The 24,644-nt window shown below is 49.6% G+C and overlaps 11 protein-coding genes across 11 annotated transcripts; 4 read left to right on the top strand and 7 right to left on the bottom strand.

The window, feature by feature from the left end:
• Window positions 1-1,668: 1,668 nt before the first annotated feature.
• L228DRAFT_243877 (dolichol phosphate-mannose biosynthesis regulatory protein Dpm2) lies at window positions 1,669-2,412 on the bottom strand. The gene is made up of 3 exons (XM_018331791.1): window positions 2,308-2,412; window positions 2,165-2,245; window positions 1,669-2,106 (listed from the first exon to the last, which is right to left on the bottom strand). The coding sequence occupies exons 1-3, from the start codon at window positions 2,308-2,310 to the stop codon at window positions 1,924-1,926; spliced, it is 267 nt and encodes an 88-aa protein (XP_018190643.1). The 5' UTR covers window positions 2,311-2,412; the 3' UTR covers window positions 1,669-1,923.
• A 158-nt stretch (window positions 2,413-2,570) lies between these two features.
• L228DRAFT_243876 (MIF4G-domain-containing protein) lies at window positions 2,571-5,717 on the top strand. Its single transcript, XM_018331790.1, has one exon. It carries the CDS (start codon window positions 2,714-2,716, stop codon window positions 5,396-5,398), a length of 2,685 nt encoding a protein of 894 aa, XP_018190642.1. The 5' UTR covers window positions 2,571-2,713; the 3' UTR covers window positions 5,399-5,717.
• A 124-nt stretch (window positions 5,718-5,841) lies between these two features.
• Window positions 5,842-6,392, bottom strand: L228DRAFT_61277 (hypothetical protein). The gene has a single exon (XM_018336767.1). The coding sequence runs from the start codon at window positions 6,228-6,230 to the stop codon at window positions 5,901-5,903; it is 330 nt and encodes a 109-aa protein (XP_018190641.1). The 5' UTR covers window positions 6,231-6,392; the 3' UTR covers window positions 5,842-5,900.
• L228DRAFT_61276 (hypothetical protein) lies at window positions 6,393-8,799 on the bottom strand. The gene is made up of 3 exons (XM_018336766.1): window positions 8,634-8,799; window positions 7,785-8,455; window positions 6,393-7,698 (listed from the first exon to the last, which is right to left on the bottom strand). The coding sequence occupies exons 2-3, from the start codon at window positions 8,339-8,341 to the stop codon at window positions 6,555-6,557; spliced, it is 1,701 nt and encodes a 566-aa protein (XP_018190640.1). The 5' UTR covers window positions 8,342-8,455; window positions 8,634-8,799; the 3' UTR covers window positions 6,393-6,554.
• Window positions 8,800-11,665: 2,866 nt separating this feature from the next.
• On the top strand, window positions 11,666-12,536 carry L228DRAFT_243874 (hypothetical protein). Its single transcript, XM_018331789.1, has one exon. It carries the CDS (start codon window positions 11,955-11,957, stop codon window positions 12,174-12,176), a length of 222 nt encoding a protein of 73 aa, XP_018190639.1. The 5' UTR covers window positions 11,666-11,954; the 3' UTR covers window positions 12,177-12,536.
• A 275-nt stretch (window positions 12,537-12,811) lies between these two features.
• On the bottom strand, window positions 12,812-13,896 carry L228DRAFT_207642 (putative cyclin-dependent protein kinase; the record flags this gene model as incomplete). The annotated part of the gene is made up of 2 exons (XM_018329727.1): window positions 12,812-13,750; window positions 13,828-13,896. 2 exons carry the CDS (start codon window positions 13,894-13,896, stop codon window positions 12,812-12,814), a joined length of 1,008 nt encoding a protein of 335 aa, XP_018190638.1.
• Window positions 13,897-14,724: 828 nt separating this feature from the next.
• Window positions 14,725-16,514, top strand: L228DRAFT_243870 (Clavaminate synthase-like protein). Its single transcript, XM_018331788.1, has one exon. It carries the CDS (start codon window positions 14,939-14,941, stop codon window positions 16,382-16,384), a length of 1,446 nt encoding a protein of 481 aa, XP_018190637.1. The 5' UTR covers window positions 14,725-14,938; the 3' UTR covers window positions 16,385-16,514.
• A 75-nt stretch (window positions 16,515-16,589) lies between these two features.
• Window positions 16,590-18,057, bottom strand: L228DRAFT_265565 (hypothetical protein; the record flags this gene model as incomplete). The annotated part of the gene is made up of 3 exons (XM_018334721.1): window positions 16,590-16,698; window positions 16,746-17,386; window positions 17,446-18,057. The coding sequence occupies 3 exons, from the start codon at window positions 18,055-18,057 to the stop codon at window positions 16,590-16,592; spliced, it is 1,362 nt and encodes a 453-aa protein (XP_018190636.1).
• Window positions 18,058-18,460: 403 nt separating this feature from the next.
• L228DRAFT_236215 (peroxin 7) lies at window positions 18,461-19,761 on the top strand (the record flags this gene model as incomplete). Its single annotated transcript, XM_018330806.1, has 3 exons — window positions 18,461-18,624; window positions 18,701-18,926; window positions 19,018-19,761. The coding sequence occupies 3 exons, from the start codon at window positions 18,461-18,463 to the stop codon at window positions 19,759-19,761; spliced, it is 1,134 nt and encodes a 377-aa protein (XP_018190635.1).
• Window positions 19,762-19,916: 155 nt separating this feature from the next.
• L228DRAFT_61498 (hypothetical protein) lies at window positions 19,917-22,337 on the bottom strand. Its single transcript, XM_018336768.1, has 5 exons — window positions 21,200-22,337; window positions 20,367-21,145; window positions 20,169-20,289; window positions 20,006-20,052; window positions 19,917-19,941 (listed from the first exon to the last, which is right to left on the bottom strand). The coding sequence occupies exons 1-3, from the start codon at window positions 22,013-22,015 to the stop codon at window positions 20,253-20,255; spliced, it is 1,632 nt and encodes a 543-aa protein (XP_018190634.1). The 5' UTR covers window positions 22,016-22,337; the 3' UTR covers window positions 19,917-19,941; window positions 20,006-20,052; window positions 20,169-20,252.
• A 410-nt stretch (window positions 22,338-22,747) lies between these two features.
• L228DRAFT_265562 (UBC-like protein) lies at window positions 22,748-23,982 on the bottom strand (the record flags this gene model as incomplete). Its single annotated transcript, XM_018334720.1, has 4 exons — window positions 22,748-22,831; window positions 22,879-23,663; window positions 23,732-23,826; window positions 23,921-23,982. 4 exons carry the CDS (start codon window positions 23,980-23,982, stop codon window positions 22,748-22,750), a joined length of 1,026 nt encoding a protein of 341 aa, XP_018190633.1.
• Window positions 23,983-24,644: the final 662 nt, after the last annotated feature.

The following is a 24,644-nucleotide window of genomic DNA, read 5'->3' as shown; positions in this document are numbered from 1 at the left end:
GTTCCGTTGGAACTTGATAGTAAGGAAGGCAGAAACAGGAAACAAGAGCACGTAATTCAGACAACGTAAAATCACAAGGCTTGGTCTGAGTTTCTTCAATGTTCGCTAGGTATGAAAGCAAAGGCGTGTGCTTGTGGGCAAGTGGCTACGTGATGGAGCCCCTCGACGACAGAGGTTCAGGCAGCGTCAATGACGGAAAGAGAACGTGGGGCTGAGGGGAACGGGGTGCAAGGTGGAGCCGGGTAACTGACAGGTGTCGACCGATCCGTCGATAGTTGCCGGTCGCTAGTCAACACCAAAGGAAAACAAGAGATAAGCAACGTAAATATGGAAGATAATGAGATAGTCTATGGTGTTGCTGGGGGTCAGTGAAATGAGTGTTAAGGGGGGAAAGCGGTCCGAGAGCAATGAGCCGCGAATTTGATTCTGCAAAGCCTTCCCACTATATTGTAGTTCCTTTCCGACGACAATTGCTGTTGGGAATACGCGTGAGGTGAGAAATTCACCCTCAGATAGAATGGAGGGACTTTTTGACTCAACTGGATGATTCTGGGTGGGGTGGGTGGTATGCTGCAACTATCTTGTTGATTACCAGGAGTTGCTTTCAGGAACAGGAGATTCAGAGTACCCTGTCGTATTCACTGGAACCCGCCGAGAGATCCGTTGTGCCCCTCAAGAGGTGGGATGAACAGGGCGAGGGGCAGATGGAAGGAATGGGAACCAAATGCACAGACCAGGCAATAGCGTTCCCAGGATATAACAGTGATGACCCGTGTTTGTCTGTACCGTACAGAGTAACTGCACTCTGTATCTGTGCGCTCAAAACAAGCCGCGTTTGGGCACGTATCTATCGTATGGTTGAAGGGCGCCGGAAGGTCACAGTGAGGGGCAGCTCCTATAAGGCATTCTATAGCTAAGCTAACTGACAAGCTTATAATATCGTTGATTTCAGTAAAGTAGGTACGAGTGAGCGTTAAACCAAACCTCTCAGTTGATTGGCCGACTGACACAAAATGCCGCGCCTGAGATGTTTAAAAGACATGACCACCTTTTCTCGAGACCCGAATCTATTAACTACGGTAGTGATGACCATTGCGCATAAGATCATGGCTGATGACCGAATGATACAGCTGATCTGAGACTGATAACGCGGCGACACATGGGGACGCCGCTTGCGGGTACCGACGCGCGAGAGATGGTTAAGTTGGCGGTCAATTACGTACGTAGCAGCGAAGAACTCAATAACTAGAGTGGCCTGAGCAGACTAACTGTTAACCCCTCAAGGGTCGTCACTTGCTTATGTCATTCGACCTTAAATTACTTACCTTGGTTAGTAGATCAGTTAAGGTAGGAATCTAACTGCCTGACCTGGCATCACCAAGGTAGATACCTGAGGTATGTTCTGCTGTTTCCGCTCTCGTTGTGCAGCTGTCCGCGGTTTAATTGTTTGTCAACCACCCGTTCTAGGTTCCCCACATCTACATACTGCCAACACTTCATTTCCCTGGCCAGGTTACGAGGTAAGAACCCCATACAATTTGACGCTGCGCCAAGGTGTACTTGAGTCTGGAAAATGTTGGCCTTTTGGGTTCTTGATAATGGCGACCGAGGTCGCTGTGTTCAAACAATTGATTGGACAGTCACAACGGTCCTTTGACCATGATGCTTGTGTGCTTCCCTTCCCTCAATTTCAGGCAGACTTGAAATGCAATCAATTTTTTAAGCATCTCTTTCTCCGAGTCAAATATTATTACTCAATGCCTTTTTAATGTTCCATGCAGAACATCCTCGTCCGGAGATCAGCCAATGCTTTGTTCAATATGACCCGAGGCAGCATCTGCTCCATTCCGCGTCTCGGCTCGCTGCACATGTTCCTTCAGACTTCGGAGATCTGCCTTGTTCAAACAAGAAAAGAAACGCAAACTACGCCTTCTTCTTCGCCGCCTGCGCCTTTGCCGCCCGTTTCCGATTACTGCGAATCATGACCACACCCAAAAATGACCCCACAACGGCCGAACCAAGGAGAATGAGAATAACCGGAATCCTAATCGCCCAAACCCGTGGGGGAAACAGATCGTGAAGAGGGTGGCCCGGATCAACAAAGGGCTGAATCTTGCGTCAGGCTATTGTCCCAAGAATTGGAAGCGGCGTGAGGACCACTTACCATCAGAAGTGTCCATATCGTATAGTAGATGAAGACCACAGAAGCGACAATAAGCATGCCCAGGCCAGCAAGTCGGTCAAGCTATTCCCAGAAATACTTGTAAGCTTCCTGATCCTTCTGACGGAGTTGCGGGGCAAACGTACCATTTCGGTATTTATTCGATAAAGAGCGTGATCAAACGTTAGATAAATGAACGTAGAGGAAATTGACTTGACGTTTCTGTGAATTACCCGTAGTGTTTGGAGAATTGCTCCGTCGGAGATGCTCCTTGAATCCGAGGACGTGTCCCCTGGTCCCCTTGGATATAGTTAGTACTCAGATGTACAGTATGACTGGCAGCTTACAGTCTTAATAATATACTTCGCTAAACTTTTGCTCGCCGCCGAACAAACGACATCAACATCAGCTTCCCCAGATAATCAGCAACCTAGTCCTGACTTCCCCAAAAGTTCCCAAAAATTCAGGACGTGACGCCGTTGAGGCTTCAAAGCGAGACTTTCTCGCCTTTTCCCCTCATCTTTTCAGTGATCTCTCACTGAATCATCGATAATGGGCGACTCGGTTGCTGTTCAGTCCGCGGTTCGCCTCGCGACGCCGCCGCCTCCAGAATCGTATGCGGCAGCAACGAATTCTGCCGCGAAACGGAAGCGGTCCCCTTCATCCCGATCACCATCTCCGAGACGTCGAAGGTCGCCTCCGCGTGGTCCATCTCGATCAGGCGCAGCTCTTCCAGATGTGGATCCACGTCGCGCGATGGAGCGCGAGCGCCAACTTGCGGAGAGGTTGGTACAACGCGAGAAGGAAGATGCGGCGCCCCGGCCATTGACCGAGGAAGAAAAGCAGGCCGCTGCCAAAGCCGAATACGATAAGCTGGTCAACATGCGTTCTGGAGGGACATACATCCCACCCGCACGGTTACGGGCTCTTCAAGCGCAGGTTACAGACAAGAATAGCAAAGAGTACCAGCGAATGTCGTGGGAGGCCCTCAAAAAATCTATCAATGGTCTTATCAACAAGGTTAACGTCTCGAACATCAAGTACATTGTTCCTGAGCTCTTTGGCGAGAACCTGGTTCGAGGCAGAGGACTGTTCTGCAGGAGCATCATGAAGGCCCAAGCAGCCAGTTTACCATTCACGCCCATCTATGCCGCCATGGCCGCCATTGTCAATACAAAGTTGCCGCAGGTCGGAGAACTTTTACTCAAACGTCTCATTGTGCAATTCAGAAAAGCATTCAAGAGAAACGACAAGGCCGTTTGTTTGTCGTCGACGACATTCATTGCCCATCTTGTGAACCAGCAGGTGGCGCACGAGATGCTTGCCGCGCAGATTCTACTTCTATTACTCCACAAGCCGACAGATGACAGCGTTGAAATTGCCGTCGGTCTGACGAGAGAAGTTGGACAACATCTCGAAGAAATGAGCGGTCCAATCGCGCTGGCCGTTTTCGACCAATTTCGAAGCATTTTGCACGAAGCCGACATTGACAAACGAGTGCAGTACATGATTGAAGTGTTGTTCCAGGTTCGAAAAGACCGATACAAGGACAATCCGGCCGTCAGAGAAGATCTTGATCTTGTGGAGGAGGAAGACCAGATTACACACCGAACTGGACTTGAGGATGAAATCGAAGTTCAGGACGGTCTGAACGTATTCAAGTACGACCCGGAATGGCAAGAACACGAGGAAGCATACAAGAGTCTCAAGGCAGAAATTCTCGGCGAGGCCTCGGGAAGCGAAGATGAATACACGACAGACGACGAATCCGAGGAGGAGGAAAACCAAGAAGAAAAGGCAATGGAGATTAAGGACCAGAGCAACACTGATCTTGTGAATCTTCGACGAACCATTTACTTGACAATCATGTCAAGTATCGACTTTGAAGAATGCTGTCACAAGCTTATGAAAGTCAATCTTCCTCCTGGCCAAGAGTCTGAGCTTCCATCCATGGTCATTGAATGTTGCTCTCAAGAGCGAACGTATTCCAAATTCTACGGTCTCATCGGCGAGCGATTTGCCAAGCTCAATCGGCTTTGGACCGACCTCTTCGAGGCCTCCTTTGCCCAGTACTACGAAACCATCCACCGATATGAGACAAACCGTCTGCGCAACATTGCCCGATTCTTTGGCCATCTTCTCGGCTCTGACGCCATCGGATGGCATGTTCTCTCCGTCATTCACCTGAATGAAGATGACACCACCTCTTCCAGCCGTATCTTCATCAAGATTCTCTTCCAGGACCTTGCCGAAAACATGGGCATGGCGAAGCTGGTCGCCGTCCTGAGAGACGAGCTCCTGCGGCCCAGTTTCGCCGGCCTTTTCCCCACCGACAACCCGCGCAACACTCGCTTCTCCATCAACTACTTTACCGCCGTCGGCTTGGGTGCTGTCACAGAGGACATGAGAGAATATCTCAAGAACCTTCCCAAACCGGCTCCTCCGCCTGCCCTCCCTCCTGCAGACTCCGGGTCAGAATCCGACAGTGGCCGCTCGGTTTCCAGCTACTCCTCGTACACCGGCTCCTCACGATCCTACACCATGTCGCGATCACCATCTCCACGACGCGGACGAGATCGAGGTCGAGGTCGATCTCGCTCCCGAAGCTACAGCTACTCCTCTTCTTCTTCCGTCTCGAGATCGCGCACTCCACCTCCTCGCCGCACTCGACGAGGCAGAAGCAAATCCTATTCGTCAAGCCTCTCTCGTTCCCCTCTTCCACCTCCATCAGACCGACGACAACGTCGCCGGGGCAATTCCTATTCGTACCGCAGCGCATCCCGTTCGCGCAGCCTCAGTCGCACTCCAAGCATCAGTCGTTCACCCTCCCCTTCACGAGTTCCCGCCCGAACCCAGGGCCGGGGCCGAGGCCGCTCCTACTCGGCCAGCAGCTACGACTCCCGCAGTCCCAGTCCTGCTCCTAGACGCGGCGATCGCGGTGATCGGCGCTCTCCCACCCCTCCCCGAGGCCGTGCAAGATCCGCGTCATCATATTCTTCGAGATCTTCAAGACCTCGCTCCCTCTCTGCATCCGTTTCTCCGCCTCCGCCTCGACGAAACGGTACCGCTCCTACTGCCCGACCATCTCAAGCTCGTGATCGTCGCAGGAGTTACTCTCGCTCTGCCACGCCCCCTTCTCGCCCCCGCCGCGGCCGCGCCCCGTCGTATACCCCGTCGCGATCGCCGACTCCGCCACCGCGAAGACCAAGAAGGAGTCCTAGTTATGATAGGCGGTAACTGCATGCTCTAGCTGTATCTGTATCTGTAGCTGGAGCTGGTGCGATAATAGGAGCGGTGATAGGACCGCATTGTTTTTGATTTAGGGTTTATTTGAGAGTACTGCAGGAAGATAGCAATTTGTCAAATATTAGTAGGGCAAATGGGGTTCGAACCCACAGGCCCTTCGCTAGGAAACATATTATGAGGGCCTTTTTTATTACAGATTGTCGCAACTTCAGACGAAGTAGTATATTTTTTCTTTTTTTCCCGTCTCATAAGTCTTTGCAATTTCAAACGGAGTAGGATATTGTAAAATAAATCCATCTCTCTTATGCCATTTTACTTTGTTGTTTGTTTGAGAACGTACTCCGTTCAAGGGAAATTTGCCATTATCGGTTAGAATCACAAAAACTCACATAATAAGTGAGTCGTATCAAATCATCACATAGATCAAATACGTAGAATTGATGTCGAAATGGATAAACAAATATGCGAAGAGGTGAATAGATGGGTTTTGCCATCAACCATCAAGTGAGAAGTGGAATTGGAGATATCCATTGTATATACGATAACCGGTTGGATAGATATGACATATCAATTGAATAAATCTGAATACCATAAAAAGGCTACCCAAGAAACCCCCTAAGATAACAACATCGCCGCCATTTCGCCGGTACACCCCAAAGTCTTTTTCGCCGCACTGCGCCGTCGCTGAACCGTTGAATACGCTTATATAAAAGAGAGAGAGAGAGACAGAGGGTAGAAAAACGAGGGGAACAGGAAGACACCGAGTCTCAGTAGAGAATACAAGAAGGAGGCCTAAAGGATCAAGGGGAACAAAAAAAGGCATGAAATCAAAGTGGGGCAAAGAAGGATATCAATAAATAACGAGAGATGGGGAATTGAAGGGCGAGAGAATCGAAGGGAAAAAAAAAGAACAACGTAACAGATGAAGAATCAAAATCAGAATCCAAGTGGGTATTAAACTGAAAGACGGAACAAAGGACGTATAGAGAACGCGATGGTAGAAGAGAAGAAGAGAAAAGAACACAAAAGGAGTACTGTTGGTTGGTTGGCTTAGCCAAATAGTCTAGATAAGGCATGGTGACAAAGCAAAAAGACCGACGACGAACAAATTCAACGCCAGTACCACAAGGGAGAGTACTGAAAACGCTTAGAAGAGGAAAAAGTACGATCGATGCGCCCGATCCTCAGTCGAGACTTTGATGCGGGGAGTGCTCTGGCCGCTTGAGGGAGGCGTGGGGAGCTGCGCCTGGGACTGACGCACTCGTTGATCATGCTCATGCTCCATGCTCGTGTGGCGAGACTTGGAGTTTCCAAAGCGGGCACGCATTCCGTCAATGCTTCCGCGGACATGGCGGAGCGGGAGCTGGTGCGAGGGCGCAGTATGAGCCCGAATAGGGCCAGCGGGGCGGGCAGGATGATTGTCCTGAGCAGAAAGAGCAGCCACGGCGGCAGCGGTAGCGGTAATTGCGGTCTCTCGCTGCTCGTCTTCTTCCGTTTCCGCATAAGCCGGTGGTTCCGGGACATATGGTTCGAGCTTGTGGTCTGTCCAATTGATGCGGCAGAGTTGACCCTTGTGAATGACAATGTCCTTCTGGCGGGGCGTGGCGAAACGCAAAGTGGGCATACAGCGCCGAGCAAAGCTGAGCTGTTGGGTGCGGTTCACGGGATGAGTGGGGTGCCATTTCCCGTCGGCCAAGTCAGAAGAGACGTGTGCGTCATTGGCACTGGCGGAGCGCTGCAGAAGCTCCAAGCCGGCAAGAGCGTTGGAAAGATGGGAATCCATGTCAGCGATGGGATCCACGGCTTCGTTTCCGTCTTCGGATGTCATGGATGCTTGGCTCTCAGATGTTGATGTGGGTTGCAATTCGTGATGCTCTTCAAAATCTTCATGGTGGGAGGAGGAGGAAGAGGCGGAGGCGGGATTCGCGGGGCTTTCGCGGCCAGAACTGGATTGGGAATTAGAGGCCTCCTCCGACTCGTCGGTAGTTAGGAGTCCCTGAGCACGTCGCTCGCGTTGTCTCCGCTCGTAGATTTCGTTCAGCAGCCGCTCTTGGACAGCGACAGTGGTTGGAGGCTCTTCGTTGGACTTTTGCTGTTGCTGGCTCCCAGAACGCCTGCCTCGTCTGCGCATTGGCAGCGTGCGGTAGCTGGGCAGAGTGCGCTCGTCCAATGGCAAAGCAAGGCTAATTGCCGCATTGAGTTGCTCGAGCCAGTGCAAGAAGATTTCGACAGTTCCGCAGCTCAGCAGGAACTGGTCGGTCTCGGCGCGGATTCGAATGACAGAGGGAAGCCTAATCAATAAACGAGATTAACCACATGGTCCTCTATGATGTTCATGAAGAAACAACGCTTAGTAGTAAGAGGGGGAAAACCTTACTTTTTGTAGTCAACGGCGATGCCCACTTCGGCATGTTGGAGGGTATAACTTCGAATTAATTGTCCAGCAGCGACTCCTCGTAGAGGGTCTTCAGCATCCGGTTCCGGGCCATGACCAAAGGGATGGTGGCCAACGTGCTTGACACGGTGGACGTTGAGCATTGTGCCACGGAGGACAACGTAAACCTTGTTCCATTGCCGGCTTCCAGCTGTTCGGAACTGTGAGTGCAATTCTTTCTTCATGGGAAACACGGCCTCGGCGGAGAGACTGCAGGAGTAGCAGGGAAGCAATTCTGCTCCTTCGACAACAGGATCTACATCCACCGGGCCAGGGAGACCCTTCACCAGAGAAGCATCGGCATATGGCGGAGGCTGGGATCGAGCTCTTGTGCGATCTTCGGGCTCGTCCTCAAAGACGTCGCAGTTGGCGGACAAATGACCCTCCTCGGACATGATCCGGTAGAGGTTTCTGATGCCATTGCGCAGGCTATTCATTGAATGCCGTGAGCGTCGGCGCCCTGTCTCAACAGGCACATTCAAGTGGTCTGTTGTGGTCATGATCGGTGCCAACCAAGGAGGCAATGTTAAATATTTCTGGGGCGTATTTCCGGGGCTAATATTGAGGTGGGGGGTTTTATTGTCAAGAAACGGTGGCGAATGAGTAGGTGAAACCTGTCATGGTGAATGCCAAGTCAGTCACGGTGAGACATGGGAATCCATGTAATGGGTAGTCCAAGAATAAGAATAATGAATTCGAAAGGGAGTCTGCAGCTCGGAAAGGGAGGAAGAAAAAGGGGAGTCTGGGAAGTACAAGTAGTAGAAGGGGGAGAAAACGGAGGTGTTTGCGCACAGTCAACAATGTCGGAACTCTTTGATGCGTCGTGCAGGTGTGTCACATTCCACGCCACAAAAGTTTCGCAGGCCCAAAAAAGCAATCGGCAATAGAAGAGGTTTTTTTTTTCTCAAACGGAAAATGTGAAGATGTTGTATGAGGCCTAAAATGAGTCTATATGGTGTGCGTGCTTTTTGCTATTCGGAGTGTATTTCCTTGGACTTTAGACGGGGAGTCTCAATCGATAACGAAGTAGAGCTGAAATGTGCAATGGACATGATGAGTTTATCAATGATGTTCTGTTTCAAAGAGGTCAAGGCGGTGGGCACACGGAGAGCGAGAGAAGGACAAGTTGATATGTGCATGGCAAAAGAGGGCTCATGGCTGGTGCTGGTGGTCACAGCTTGACCTGAACTCGAGGAGGGTTGCGCATTTGCCTGATTAGGTCCAGGGCTGGAACTTGGGATGCGCCAGGATCGGGGTCAAGTGAACGGGAAAAGTCGAACGGTGCCACGGCCGGGAATGCCCCTAAAGCTCGGATCGAATCGAAGGGGTGTGAAGCCGATGGGTAGTGAGAAAGCTAGTGGAGGGGGGAGGAAGAAGGAGAAAGAAAGGGCCCGGAGTACCGGTACAGAGCTTCATGCTCGAAGCGGAAGATTGAATGCGCCTTCAGGGCTGATGGGAAAGGGGAATGGGAAGGGGAAAAGGGCGCAGGAAAAGTATAGGGACGAAGACGGAAAAAAAGGGAAACAGATGCCAGTTTCCGCAATCGCACAGAATTAGAGAAGACTCTGCAACAAAAAGACAGCGCACCGCGTAAGAGAGACCAAGAAAAAGTGTAGGGAAGAAGAGCCAGAATTGTGGGACTGCGGCACTGCTTCCGAGTACCGTACAGAGTAGTAATCGAAGCAATCGAGAGAGAGGACTAGACCATTAGCCACGAGCGCAAATCATGCTCCCCCATTAACTAACTACCTTAGCACACGCAATGAATAAAAACCAAGTGTACTGGTACATTGATGCAATACCACAGTAGATTGAATGGCAGCACCTCAAATGCATGCAACAACGACTTGCGTCAACCTCAGATCTTGCTCGAAATCATCAAGATGAATTGGAAATGGTGACGCCAGTCTAGCAGAGATCCAAGATTGCGGAGAGAGTGGCTCTCGGGCGCTCGATTCGAATCAGCCAAGGCGACGGATTGCGGGCGTTTGCGAGTTTGCGAGGGTCTAGATCGCCACAGCTTCTATACTTGTCCAACCACTAGGTCGCCCACTGCGGAGTAGTCACTAACAGTCTCCACCACTATGCGAGCAGTCTCACCACTCCGTAGGTATGGCACTGTACTCCTTCTTTTCACATGGCGACCTAAGAGACCACCTAAACAGCCCGCGAATGTATTAGTACACAATTCAAAAAAGAACCCACGCGCTGCCATTTGCACCCCTTTCCAGTCTTGAACCCTTGATTCTTGCTTTTTCGCCAACACCTCCGTAGTCAGAACTCTCTTTTTTAGCGAAAAGAATTAAAGATTTTGGGGTCACCATTCGCCCTGAGGGATCGTCTCGAGGCGTTTTCTCTTGGAACGAGGGTCCGTTGGAGGGGTCAGGCCATGGCCCCGGACCGGTCGCGCACGTTTGGCTCACCGCCCAGACGCCACAAAAGCCCGTGGGCCCCCCATCCCCTCAAACCAATGGTTAAGTCGAGGCATTATAATTGGACTGGATTGGACCCTTTTTCAACTGATCCAATGTGGACGAGAGAACTCATCACGCACGAGTTTGATCTGTATTTTAGTCGCTGTACCAAGACCAAGAACGGCCATTATGCGCTCCCTTGGCAGTTCAGTCACACGTGCAATTCTCATTTGAAAGTCGTCCTCAATGCCTGGCCGGCAGTCCGGAATTTTTTTGTTGTTATCGTTGCGCTGATCAATAGAAGCGCCCTGCAACCAAAGGTGATTACGCATGCAGTTGCAAGGTACCACTGCATTTATTTGTAAATGGGTTGAGTCAAAGCCGGAGCGAGGGGTGGGAGTTATCGTGAGAAAAAAGCGCTGATCACAGAAGTACTTGGTGCCCGTCGGCGAGTCGGAGACCCTTAGTATTATTGACCAGGCCGCAAGGCATAAGTGTCTGATAGTTGCCCAACCTCTCAGAGGCCAGCTTGCTAAGAAGAAGAGAGAACTCCAAAAGTTAGAACCAGGGCAAAGGACAAAATCAATAGCGAGATACCGATCGGTATCGTCGTTGCCAGAGAATGAGCGCGAGGGGTGGTATGATTTCCGAACCTCGTCCGGATGGGGCCCTGCCTAAGGACGTTCATTTGCCACATGACCATGCTGGTGCTTGTGCCGGCCGGGACGAGCGGTACTGTTTATGCGCTCCCAATGGCCTACTCATGAGAGCTCGATATACGACTCATCTCCTCGGTCAAATCTTTGAGGAACACCTCGGTCCAGCGACGGAGTTGAAGCTGTATGAGTACATCCATCGACCCTCTTTCGGGGTTACTTTTCCGACATGAAAAGACGTTAAATTCAGGATCGGCGGGGCGGTGCAAAAGTAACATCATCCATCACTGATCATTGGACTTGCTATAATACTGTCCCAAGCACAACTTTGATTGTAGTAAATGAGTGTCGATCATCGCCATGCTTAGAGAGACGAACTTTTGGTTCAGTCCTCGCTGACTGATGGCACTGCTTTGCCACAATCATAAGCTATTGTTTGACCAAACCGAGATACGATGCTTTTCCCTTCATTTTAGAACGGCGACGGCGATCTCTTGAGCCCTCGGGGCCTGATGGAATCGGTTTCACACAAAGAACCACCGTAGCTGTTGCAGTCGTCATCAGCAATTAATCCCTGGGTTCGTTTTCGCATAATGATTCGAGCAAACCCTAGAGCTTTCCCCCCAGCAAAGACTATGTGTCCATTCGTTATTTCTTGTGATCCTTGTCTGCATTGCGTCAATCTAGCAGACGAACCTCTGTCCGTCGATTCAGCATCCCTACCCATATGTCTATCATGCCCTTTCCCGGCAGTGTTCCGAAGTCTTGAAAATACTCGAACCGAAACCTGAACGTTCAACTTTCGAGCCAATAAAATTCAAAACAATCATCAGGATCTGCGCCGGACCATGTCAGCAACAAAGGTAAAACATGAAACAGAACCCCATCTCGCCAGCTTCTCACCAGATTTTTTGTGCAAAGAGATGTCGAGCTCTGATAGTCTTTGTACTCTCCGCTCTGCCCCTTCTTCAGACAGCTGCTCCTTCCCCATCCCCGCAACCCTGGTCCTTGTCTCCCGCCCCAACCGGCCACCACAGTAAACCATGTCAGGCGCCACTTGGCTCGTGCTGTTGGTACGATCGTTGGCAGACGAATCTCATGTCCAGGTCACCCTGTCCATGATTTTGCTGACAGTCACTCAATGGTCACGTCAATGGTGCAGTAGTCCAGGGTCTGGTGTTGAAATCAGAGGAGCGGCTGTAACCTTTTGTCCAACAGGGCAAGAGCACAGCTTGTGCATTTCTTGTCTGACATCATCTCACTGACTCCGGTCAATCGTTAAACCAAACGATCGTTCAGCGTAGTGGGCAAGTTACCTTTTTCATATGACAGGTTTGCATCTTCATTCGAACCGTCAATCTGGTCAAGCTTTCCTTTTGACAGCCGAGGTTAAGTTACATTCAATACTCATAGGAGGGTACCGACGATCTTTAACTCGATTTTCGATTACTTCTGACTTCATTCATACTTCATATATCGTATAGTATTTTTTCATGTCACATAAAGAACATAGCTAGTGTACTCGAGTAAAGACAAGACAAGGTAACAGATGTAGCTCAAAAAAGACAATTTATGAGGGCCAGTGACAATTATGGATATCCATGATGGTGATGATGTAACGGCAGGAAACAAGAATGATTAATGCATGCGAAACAAGGTGGACAAAAGGAAATGAGAATCTAAGCCCTGTCTTCTCATGGTCAGAGCCAAGAGCGCGCGCTTCCATTACCCGGAAGCCATTGCGCCCATAACACTCCACGTTATATGAATTCGTTTTTTCCTTCCTTTTTCTAAAGTCCCAATGACTGACATAATTTCCACTCCACAATTAGGTGCCTACGCTGAAATCCGGGGAGAATTTAGCATCCCGTTAATAGGAGAATGGCTCTAGCTGTTGCATTCAGTAACCGCCTTGGGCCACCATCCCCGATGCTGCATAACCACCGCTCATTGGCGGCTGCTGTTGCTGCTGCGCTTGCGCTTGCGCCTGTTGTTGTGCCTGTTGTCGGCTCCTCAACTGAGGAAGATCGTGAAACCAAGGGTGCTGCAGAGCATCCTTGGCGCTGATACGCATTTCAGGGCGAAGCTGAAGCATGCGACTTAGTAGGTCGAGACCCATCTGATCAATCTGAGGCAGGATGAGCCGCAGGTCCTGGGTGGCATAAATGTGAAAGTTGGGCTTGTATTCGGGGAACTGAGAGATTCCGGGCCAAGAGCGCTCCGATGGAGTGCCCATTAAACGAAAAATCTTCTGCAGCTGGTCCTCATTGGTGGTGCCGGGAAACAGCGGCCGACCAGTGTACATCTCGGCCATAATGCACCCAGCCGACCAGATATCGATGCTGGTGTTGTACGTTCGGCTACCCAGGAGCACGTCTGGAGCGCGGTACCATAGTGTGACTACTTCATTGGAGAAGGTATTCACGGGGATGCCGAACGCTCGGGCCAGACCAAAGTCTGCGAGCTTCAACTGACCCTTGGTATTGATCAAAAGGTTCTGTGGTTTAAGATCGCGGTGCAGCACTCGATTCTCGTGGCAGAATGCAATGCCTTGTAATAGCTGATGCATGAATGACTTGATAGTCACGTAGTCGAGTTGCCCTCTATCTCCTCGCGAATCCATGTACTTCTTCAAATCCTTGTCCATATATTCGAAGACCAGCATCAGTTTATTTTCCGTATGGATGACATCGTGCAGGTTGACGATATTCTCGTGCTTGAGCTCTTTCATCAAAGAAATCTCTCGAATAGCAGTCGACGGCGTTCCTTCTTCGCTGTCAAGATGGATTTCTTTGAGTGCAACTAGCACTCCCGTCTGTCGATTTCGTCCTTTGAACACCTATCCAAATGCATATTAGCGATCCGATAACCTTTCCATCTCGTCACACATCCTGGCGGGTCAGCGGGAAGACGCACTGTCGCATAGGTACCCTCTCCCAACTTCTCCAGCTGCTGAAAAGAGCTAGGTGTCCGTTTGGCGTCCATGGCAGCGGATATGTTTGGATCACTTTTTTCAACGCGACCCAGGCTCTGTAAACTTATCGAAGAATCTGTTTTAGTCGTACGGCGTTTATTCTCGTTGTTTTGAGCTTCGTCCGGGTGTTGGGTAGGAACAGGGTGCGCGGGAGTGCGGAGAGCCGGTCGTCGATGCCGGGAAGATTTAGAACCCCACAGAATCGAGTCAACGGTCACGAGCTGATCAGTGACAGAGAGGATATATATTGCTTGATCCAAGAGCGAGGGGTTGCCAGGGTCTAAGGTTGATCGCGAGGGCGCTCGACGAGCCGCAGCGCTCGAATTAATTGTTGCTTGGGCCGCCGTAGCGGGACGTTCTCGGGCACGGTCGACGTGCTCGGCTTTCGCTGTGCTCTCGCCACCAAGAATTAGAAGAGCATTTGAGAAGGACGAGAAAGAATAATACCGCTTGTCTCAAAGTATGGGAGCAAAGAACTTACACGCAGTCGCCTTTTCTGATACAGCAGGAGGGCCTGGAGCGGTAACGTTCACGGATGGTCTGGGATCGAGTGGAGGGTGGGGCATTGGATGGGTACTCGTAGGCAATCAATCAATCAATGGCTTTGGGGGGGGGCGGATCACCCTTCGTTTCTACCGCGCGGTAAAGGAAAGAGCGCAACCTTAGTCTAGCGAGACAAGTCGTAGCCATTCATACTGGGAGTATTCAGAAGGATGACAGGACCCTGAATCATAAGCTATGTATTCTTAGCATCAGTCCACTTCTTTACAATTTCTGCCTGAGGATTGCTAAAAAAAAAAAAAAAAATTCTTTTTTTTTTATGTGACTGTGTAATAATGTGTGACTAATATATCTCAAAAGCGACCCAATTATTCGCGGCTCCTCTTTTTCTGAAGGAATTTTCAAGGTCACTCTTTTCAGATGCCACCAAACTTTTTATGTCATGTGAATAAGTTTCAGATTATTCAAAGATTCTTTTGAGACAAACTGAAACTCAAAAGGCTATTTCACCAAACACATTTCGGCATCGATGATCGTCTAGATCATGGCAACATGCAGATCTCAGACATGCCAATGGCCCAGGCGGTAATCGACCTCGAAGAGCTCTGCGCGGCAGCTCATTCAATAATCGAAGATATCTTTGCCGACGATCCCATCCAGGGATGTGGAAAGGCCGTTTTACAGTTATTGAGGAGTCGTCCAGATAATCTTATACAGTTTGCTCGCGATAAACTACATGCATACCCATTCAAGGATGTGCCGACCTGCTGGCGGCGACTGTTTACCGACGCAAGCATATCTAAAGCCATTTCGGAGATTGAGTGGCATCTGTCTCAGACCAAGCTTGATCACCGCATAAATCACGGTCAAGCCGCTGTCATCGCTAATGACGGTGTCGAAATTGTCCAAGATGAAGACTGGCTTGCTTCTGTCGTGCGTACGCTGGATACGGCCGTCATTATGACTGGTGCCCCGCTACGTCGCGAACTCATTGAAACACTTATATCTGCGCTCGCAGATTCCGAGATTGTCAAGCAGGACCCAGCAGAAGATCAACGCAGTAAGCGGCGAAAGCTTGAGGACGACACCTTTCCAATATCGGAAATGTCTATTCCTGAAATCACCAATGAAATCCCTCGAGCGCGGCTGTCGCTGACCCAGTTTGAAACCCATCTTGTCAATCCAACGCCTGTAATCCTAACGGATGCTCTTTCTCACTGGCCTGCTCTCAATGAACGGCCGTGGAAGAGCCCATCTTATCTCCTTCAACGAACTTTTGGAGGCCGACGTCTCGTCCCAGTCGAGATTGGGCGATCCTACACGGATGAAGGTTGGGGACAAGCCCTCATTCCATTCCGAGACTTTATGGATCAATATCTAGTCCGTAAAGATCTAGTTGAGAGCGCCTTACGAAATGAAAAGACGGATCAAACTAGTCAAAAAGAGCATCGTATGGGTTATCTTGCCCAGCATGACCTCTTTTCGCAAATTCCAAATCTACGCAATGACATCTCCGTCCCAGACTTTTGCTACACCATTCCTCCGCCGCCGATGCCTGGAACGCCGCTTGCGGACAAAGATATACCTGAGCTTGATGAGCCGTTATTGAACGCATGGTTTGGTCCTGCCGGCACAATATCTCCGTTGCATACGGACCCTTACCATAATATCCTATGCCAAGCCGTTGGAAGAAAGTATATCCGCTTATACAGTCCAATAGAGACGGATAAATTGTATCCCAGAGGCATCGAGGACGGCGGAGTCGATATGCAGAATACAAGTCAGGTTGACGTAGCGGCAGCCATGGCCGAAGAGGAAGCCGATTGGAGCGACGCCATGGGTACGGAGAAGACAGATGAAAAGTTCCCATTGTTTAAAGACGCCAAATATGTTGAATGCATATTGGAAGAAGGAGAATGCTTGTACATACCTGTTGGATGGTGGCACTTTGTTCGAAGTTTAAGCGTTAGTTTTAGTATCAGCTTTTGGTGGAACTGAAACGCGTTAAATACAGATACGAGGCAGCCTTGATTGATTCTGAGCAATTCCAGCCGACAAGCTCAGAGCTGATTTCAAAGTGTAAATATTTTAATCTAATTTTTTAGCGGCAATAAATGTCTAATTGCAAAATGAAATGAAAACCGCCTTGGTCAAAATTCAAAGAATCTAGAATCAGTTAATTCTTTGATCACTAGAATTTGATTCAAGTGGCGGACTGCAGCACCCGTGTTTCCGACTGACTGCGGGATCGATTTGTAACCCAAGGCGGTTCTCCATCCTCGTCAAATTCAGCCCACTGGAAGAATGAACACCTAGATGCTATCAGCAATGCACCGAATTGATGGCTATCGGAACATACCCTTCTTTTCCAGGTTCCATTCCACCGTGACACATCCACATATATTTCCCATAATTTTCCTTTTTCCGTTGTACCACTCTCAGAACGGTAGGGACATTGCAATTACAACGCGGTGTGTAACGTGGATGAAAGCTATCCCGATAGTACCTATACGTTACATTGATGCGCCTGTTTCCGGAGATGGGGTGCGGATCGATAGCTTGAGCTGGAACAAGACTGTGCTTCCATTCTTCTTGCATTTCTGCATGCATGACGAGAAGAGAGTTGTGCGGGAGGTGAATGGCAATCTGTCCTTCGGCATCTGCACGGGATAGACTACTGCCGTCTTTGCTTTCGTCTGGATCATCTCGGGGAACAATTTTCCGTACTCTAAATTCTCGAGCAACTCCGAGGCTGAGGCTGCCAATGACTGCTCTCGGGCCGAGATAGGTAAGTTGATCTGAATGATATCCGACACTCTCGCCGCCGCCTTCATAGCAATTGACAAAGGCAGCATTTGGGACCCATTCGTGGGGCGACTGGTGCTTGAGCTTCTTGCCACTTGGATAATGGGTTTTGATTCGCTTGGCTATCTCCTTATTGACAGCGTCTTGCACAAGATCCGACACATGACGCATGCGAGGAGTTGACCTTCTGACGTCCTATGGCAATAAGTTAATAAATCATACATGACGGAGGTTCAGAAACTAAGAATACGCACCGTAAGGCGGCTTCCGTTGTAAAGAAATTCTGTCTTCTGCATTTTCTGCTCGTCCATGGAATGCACATAAAAGCAGGACGAATGAGGACTTTGCACTACTCTATCAAATATCTTAAATTGCAAATTCCCAAATGTAGTTGCCTCTTGTAGCAGCTCTTTGAGCAAGCTTTCCGCCGTCTCAGGCGGAAGGAAATTATGAATGATCGAGCATGGTGTATGCTGAGCAACGTCCTGTGGATCGTACAAATGCAGAGTACGACCCTTGCGGGTGAGAGGGGAAGAGACCCGGTTTAAAGGAAATGAATTTCCGTTTCCTGGTTTGACATAGCTTGAAAGAGATGATTGAAAGGCCGGAGATGCTGTGGCAGCTTTCTTCCTCGGTGACGGTTCATCTCGATCGGGGGTTAATTTCTTTAATGCCGCTTTAACAGAACCATCTGATGAAATTAATATATCTAATAATGTATCTTGTGGGACATATGGATGCAAGGAAGATAAGAGAGCGAGCTTGAACTCTGTCGAATCCTCTTGAGAGCTTGGTTCTACGGCTTCCTCATAGGAACCATCATCTGAAGAACTTCGCCGCCGTTTACGATGAGAAAACCCATCCATGAGGATAACATCAACAGACGTGGAAGCATTGATTCATCCAATCTCCATGGCTCGAAAGGTTTTATGCTCCGTTGCCTGTTGCCTGAAATCTCCAAGCCATAGGGCGGAGAGGTAACTAACTGCCTAGCCTATGACTAAATAAGCTCAAAGCGGCAGAAACCCTAAGTCGCCTCACCGCCTTACCCAATGCGGGGGACATGACATCGCCGGAGTATCTCCGTCATCCTCGGCAACGCGAAATGGCAAGGAAGCAACAACATCACCAGCAATATTTTTGCAGTAATTCAGACCGGGAAGCAAAGAATATACTCAGCCATGACATAGCTGCGCCATTTCTAAATTATCTATTTGACGCTGAATTTTTACCAGACCAGGGCCGGCGGCTACTGCCTCAGCTCCCACAATGCTCGAGTTTCGCACCCAAGGCTTCAACGGATACGGCGTGAAATATTCCCCCTTCTTTGACTCGCGTATTGCCGTGTCAGCAGCTGCAAATTTCGGACTTGTTGGAAATGGCCGTCTCTACATACTCGGTCTAACACCAAACGGCATAGTCGCAGAAAAATGGTATCTATAACTTTCGCCCTTTTCCCCGGTCTGTATCATAGGCAGCATATCTAACTTTTCGGATCAACGTCCCCAGGTACGATACTCAAGACTGTCTTTTCGACACCGCATGGTCTGAGGCGCATGAGAATCAAATAGTGGTTGCATCGGGCGACGGTGCTGTCAAGCTCTTTGACCTTAATCTGGATAATTTCCCTGTGCAATCATGGCACGAGCACAAGCGCGAGGTATTCTCCGTGCACTGGAATCTTACTTCCAAAGATACGTTCTGTTCAAGTTCGTGGGATGGAACAGTTAAAATTGTATGCGAACCTAGTTTCTTGCTTTTTTATTTTCTGGTCCAAATCCATTGAAGTCTGCCTTTCAAATCAGCCAAATACTTACGTATGGCAGTGGAACCCCACGCGCCCGGCCTCAATCCTCACCCTTCCCACGAACTCCTGCACCTACTCCGCCTCCTGGTCTCCTCATTCACCGTTCCTCCTCTCATGCGTCTCATCTGACAGCCACCTACGGGTCTTCGACGTCCGCGCGCCCACGGTTAGCGGGACAACTAATCATCTCGTTTCCGCAACATCAATCCACAATGCTCCTGCCGTATCAAACACCCCATATGCATGCACGATTGATGGACCAGGATCACTACTCCCTCCCATTCCACCCACAGTTCCACGTCTTGCAAATGGGACTTTCCCGCCGTCTGAATGCCTTACACACGACTGGAACAAATACCGCGACACAATTATCGCGACAGGGGGTGTTGACAGGTTAATCCGCACCTTCGACTTGCGCATGCCGAGTCAAGGTCCATTAGCAGTGTTGCCAGGACACGGATATGCCATACGCAAGCTTGCGTGGAGTCCCCACCTTCCAGATGTTTTGCTGAGCGCAAGTTACGATATGACGTGCCGTGTCTGGACGGATGGAATCGGGCTTGGCGTGGGCGGCCCTGGTGTATCCATGGGCAAAACCAGCGAAGTTGTACAAGGCCCGGCGAGAGAAATGGGGCGTATGGCGCGCCACACGGAATTTGTGACGGGTGTAGATTGGTGCTTGTTCGGCGCAGAAGGATGGTGCGCTAGTTGTGGATGGGACGAGAGACTGTTGGTATGGGATGTGAGAGCTATTATGGGGTGAACTTGATGAGATAGCCTTAATGAGCGTTATATTTTTTCACTTAGATCATGATTTCCCCCTTCGTTAATCACCATTGTGGTTTTTGATTACGAGCGTCACGTTGAACGGTCAGCGAGGCAGTGGAACTGTACAATTTGCTGCATTTTTGGCTGGTCATTTCTGCATTATATATACTAGAAGCTTCTCACGAGGATTAGGATGCTCCCACTAAAGGAAATTAAAAACAACATCAATTTAGACTCACCAGGATTCCATCTGGTAGCTTATTTCACGACAGACATTGTGGCATGGCATCATTTGACAGGTTGAATGGTAATAATACTCGGACAGTCGCCCGGTATTGAGCGCTACCAGGCGACTGTCTGCTCGCATTTGGTGGTGAGGTTGATGGCTAACTATACAGGAACTCAACACCCGACAGACACTTCCCCCGTCGCCGCGCTCCACACCTCCCGCCGACCACCATCCTCCTAGCCGATCCAATGTCAGTTTCACATGAAACTGAGCATTGGAACGACCAAGACGGCCCTAAAAGAAGACAAACAGTGAGAAACTCATTTTGAAAAATATTAGGAGGCATCAATCAACCAGAAAAGGAAACTTACAGTCCGAGATACCACAGGGCGGCATCCACGAACTCCTCCTCCCGGCCATCAGCCCGGAACTCAGCTTGGACCCTCAAGAGTCCAGCGTTGCTTCCTTGCGGAAACGTGCCGGCTCGGGTCCTCGCCGAGATCGGGGCTGCGGCGGGAAGGGACGCAGGGCCCGTCACAGCGATCGTGTTCGATCGCCGTTTCGGGACCCTGATCGTGGGCCCTGGGTTGGCCGCGGTGAGGTCGGCAGGGGGCGGGGGCGGCAGGAGGAACCGCTGCCCAAACGAGGTGACCTTACGATCGCCCCGCTGGGAGCAGGAGGACTTGGCAGCACCGGCGGTGGCCAGTTCCGGGGGTGGTTTCCTCGCCCTCGAAGCTGCACGTGCGCCTCTACCGAATAAACGGCAGAGGAAGCCTCGTAAAGAGGCTGCGCGTGACTTCTTGGGCTCCACCACACCTTTGGTCGGAACCGGCTCTGATTTTGACCGCCGGTGCTCCCTCATGGGCTCAAAACCGTTTTGAAAACGAACAATTTGGGACTGAGCTGAAGAAATCCTATCGAACGCGTGGGAGACAATTCGAGAAGATGGTGATAGTAACTCTCCTGCTCTCTCAGAGCTATGGTTGGCAAATGCAGGTACTTCAGAGTGGCACCGGCTATGATATTTTTTTTCGGCAGGGATGGAGCATTTATTTGGCGGATGATGAATGGTGGAGGATTCAGAACAACTTCTTTCAGCGCCATGCGATCTTCTTGCCAATGGAGGATCATGTTTTGCGTTGGTTATGTCCTAAAATTGCGTTAGAAAGCTTTGGATAACATAAAGAAACTCGAGTTCACTTACTAGTAATTCCTCGCTATCAACTGGTGAAACGGGATTTTGGTATGAAGTTGTAGATGAAATGCGCAATGGCGGATATTCAGGGACGGCATAAGATGACTTTCGAGAAGAAGGAAAATGCTGGCTAGGGATTAGCCGCAAGACGCGTTTGCAGTCGTCAGAGCTAAAGTCGCGTTGGCTTCTTCGCTGTTGAGATATGACGTTTTGAATGTCACGCCGTTGCTTGCGGACTATAAGCGGGAGATCCGTTGGAGATGCAAATGAGCTATCCTTGTAGGAATTGCTTTGAGTATCAATCCGTTCATCTAGGTGAGAAGTAAGACAGACGTTGGTTTCGCGAGCTTTTTGCTTCTGGTGCTGAGTAGATAGAATGTTTGACGAGTTGGATCCACAGTCCATGGGGTTTCTGAGAAGTTCCAGGCAATCTTGACTAGAGGAACCGGAAGTGGAAGAGATTGCACGAACGCGAGCGCAAGTGATAGATGGGTCGACAGGCTTAGCCTTCACAATTCTTAGAGGTGCAGGCACCAAACTGTTTGATCGCGCATTGATATCCTTTCTAACGCGCAAAGGTCGAGGAGCGAAGAACGACAATGACGCCGATTCTACTCTGGAGATAGAGATGGAAGTAGGGCTTCTGAAATTTTCCATGATTTCGAAAGACGGTATCCAAGCGATCCAAGAAAGGAGTTTGCCAAAGACTGGAGATGTCTGATAGAAGAATCGAAACCAAGATCGCAATACGATGAAAGACAACGAAAGAGAGCAGAAAAGATGGGAAGGGGAGGAAAATATCCGCAAAACAGCGACGCGAGCCATAACATGAGAATGAGTCTTGCAAAACAACAGAGAAAAGCTTATATTGGAAGGTGCGAGGTGAGCTGAGCCGACGTCGTTCCTTCCCACAACGGAGGTACGATACCAGGAGCCTTAACGACCGGCTCGGACATATCGTTGAACCCTCAGCGAAGTAAAAGCGACATCGTTCCCGTCAGGAGACTAGAAGAAGATGTGAGAGCGCATTCCTGCGTTAACAAGTTTTGTACTTGTTCTGTTCATTGCAAAGGACTTCATTCAAAAGTTCGAAAAATATGCGCAGCAGGCTCTCATGATTGAATGGTTGAAAGTCCCTCGACTCTAGTGACTCGAAGAACGTCTCCAAAGTAATACTGAACTTTAATTAATGGCCCTTATGAACAAGGCAAGGAAGCTGGTGAGACTTTGGGGCGAGAAGGGATAAGGTGTCCTGAGCAAGTGCCAATTCCGAAAGCTTAGCAATTACGCTTATAGAGATACTTGTGGAGCCAGAAAAGGAAATGCTAAAGATTTCATACAAATGGAGGTAAACAAGTCCTGTCGAACAAAAATTCTCCTCGCAGCACACAGGTGACAGATAATGAGAATGTTTTATCTGCTGTCTGTAACCTGCCTTCCGAGGAGCCAATGTCCACAGACACTATAGTATCCCAGCGGACTATTGAAGGCGAATGTCCTATGGCATGTTTGACGAGGATTCAACGGCACGAGAGTTCCAAAAATCCCCTGACGATATTATGCTGTAGCTGCTCGCATGCTGCCTTTCATGCCCTCCTTCAGTGTCATGATCATGTCGTCATCAGCGCGCAAGAAGCGTATCTTGTCACTGTCAGCCTGAATTTTGCGACGGAGTTTCCAGAACTTACTAAGTCATTTCCTACGGCTGCGTTACCATAAAGGACCGGCTCCGAAATGGAGGCATCGATTCCACGCTTGACGCGTTCTTCCCAAACACCTTCCCAGTTCCATTCACCTGGGCGGCGGTTGCTGTGGGCTATATTACTTCGAGGAATCAAAGAATATTTATCCTTTGAGATTGGAGATGCAGTATCTGGCGTTGCATTTTCGGATAGGTTTAAATGTAAAGCTCTCCTATGCGAGCGCCATGCATGCCAGGCGCCTGAATTCCCGGCCGCTTCCAGAGGAACGGAATCCAGAACTTCTGCATCATCAAAAGTCGAACGCACGTATAGAAGCACTTGCACGATTGATATTGGGTTATTCACATCTTTTTGCTTAACTCTCTCATTCTTGGGTTTTCCGAGGCTTCCTTTGTCCCTAGGGGAGTTGGGAGAGCTACCATTTTCTTCAGTGGCAAGAGCTTCAGCAGCCGGACGCTCATTTTGTGGCTCTTGAAGCACATTATTATTGGCACTCGTAGTTTTCACGTCAAGTGTCGAGGTAGTATCTCTCGCCTTTGAAAACCACTGTGGAAAGCCATGGCGGAGACTAAACCCGCCAGGAGGCAACCGCTCCTCATCTGTAGCACTTACTGTACCAGTTTCCGAAGATCCTGTCGTATAAGTATAAGTCGTCAGAGGCGTAAGCAATGGATGGAAAATCTCCGAAATAAAAGTGATGCGTGGAGCAGCTGCCGGATAAGCCGAAGGAAAGGAAATTTGAAAGCGAAGGATCGCGGGTGCGTATGGGCCTAGAGTGCACAGCGACAATTCATCAGCTGATTGGGCAGATTCAGGTGCCTGATTGAAGCCAACTCACCTTTTCGAACAAAGAGGATTCCTGTCCATCGAGAAGGATCACCAGGCTCGATGGTAAGATAGACGCCAGCAGGACAGAGACTCTTGACACGCGCACTTCATGTGCAATTGACTAGGGTCAGAAGTTTTTTCCAATAAATAGAATGTTGTAATTAGATAGCTAAAGAGAGGGAAAAGTCGGTCTACATACAACTCAATCACGAGATGCTGCGACCGCGCAGAAGGCAATTGCATTGCGCGTACAGCAGACATGCTGTTACCGATAGTTGTTGGTTCCAAAATGAGGTGAGGTCGGGACAACATAACCAGGTAAGCTCCGAGCTGCAGTGTTCGGTAGCGATATAGGACGAGTCTACCCATAGGTATGTAGTTTACTTTTGGCCGGGGTTGCGGGGCGGGCCTTGGTCCCGCCCCTGCCGCCTGTGCCGTTCGGGGTCAGCGATCATCCGCAACAACCAAAAGGACTTGTGGGGATCGAGAGTGCAAAACTTGTAGAAACTGACCAGGGTTCGCCGTGGTGGCTCTGCTGCTCGCATCGTCGTTCGTCAACCTTTTTGGGTATCGTAGACTTTTATTTTTTGTTGGCAAGTGATGACACATCCGCTACCACAACTTTCGTACTTCGTAAATTCACTACCATTTATTCCTAATCATGTGCAAAATGCCTGATTGGTTGGGCCTTCAGCGACGCGTTGAAAGGATAGGCATGCGCCGATTGGCCCGCATAGACTTATAGGATAGCTATGGTCACCATCCATTGGCATCTGCAGGGGCGGGATGGATGCCTAAAATGAACAGACTTGAAGGATGCTTTTAGGTGATGATGTGTGTGCATAAATGTGTTGAGGATGGAGTGCTTGACTGCGTGCCACTTTTGTAAATCTGCATGCATTTGTCTTCCGCTCTAGGCGCGT

The sequence above is a fragment of the Xylona heveae genome, assembly GCF_001619985.1.
Source record: "Xylona heveae TC161 unplaced genomic scaffold L228scaffold_2, whole genome shotgun sequence".
NCBI lineage: Eukaryota > Fungi > Ascomycota > Xylonomycetes > Xylonales > Xylonaceae > Xylona > Xylona heveae.
This window is presented reverse-complemented; position numbering and strand designations above follow the sequence as displayed.

What these genes read in the sequence shown, in the direction of transcription:
- L228DRAFT_243876 (XM_018331790.1), top strand. Translation starts at nt 2,714, where the DNA reads ATGGGCGACTCGGTTGCTGTTCAGTCCGCGGTTCGCCTCGCGACGCCG.
- L228DRAFT_61277 (XM_018336767.1), bottom strand. Translation starts at nt 6,230, where the DNA reads ATGCCTTTTTTTGTTCCCCTTGATCCTTTAGGCCTCCTTCTTGTATTC.
- L228DRAFT_243874 (XM_018331789.1), top strand. Translation starts at nt 11,955, where the DNA reads ATGTCAGGCGCCACTTGGCTCGTGCTGTTGGTACGATCGTTGGCAGAC.
- L228DRAFT_243877 (XM_018331791.1), bottom strand. An exon ending in CGATATGGACACTTCTGATG is followed by an intron (nt 2,107 to 2,164) that starts GTAAGTGGTCCT and finishes CGCAAGATTCAG; the next exon opens with CCCTTTGTTGATCCGGGCCA.
- L228DRAFT_61276 (XM_018336766.1), bottom strand. Translation starts at nt 8,341, where the DNA reads ATGACCACAACAGACCACTTGAATGTGCCTGTTGAGACAGGGCGCCGA. An exon ending in ATCGCCGTTGACTACAAAAA is followed by an intron (nt 7,699 to 7,784) that starts GTAAGGTTTTCC and finishes TTTATTGATTAG; the next exon opens with GCTTCCCTCTGTCATTCGAA.
- L228DRAFT_243870 (XM_018331788.1), top strand. Translation starts at nt 14,939, where the DNA reads ATGCAGATCTCAGACATGCCAATGGCCCAGGCGGTAATCGACCTCGAA.
- L228DRAFT_61498 (XM_018336768.1), bottom strand. Translation starts at nt 22,015, where the DNA reads ATGGCTCGCGTCGCTGTTTTGCGGATATTTTCCTCCCCTTCCCATCTT. An exon ending in TTGATAGCGAGGAATTACTA is followed by an intron (nt 21,146 to 21,199) that starts GTAAGTGAACTC and finishes ACGCAATTTTAG; the next exon opens with GACATAACCAACGCAAAACA. An exon ending in GCCCTGTGGTATCTCGGACT is followed by an intron (nt 20,290 to 20,366) that starts GTAAGTTTCCTT and finishes GTCTTCTTTTAG; the next exon opens with GGCCGTCTTGGTCGTTCCAA.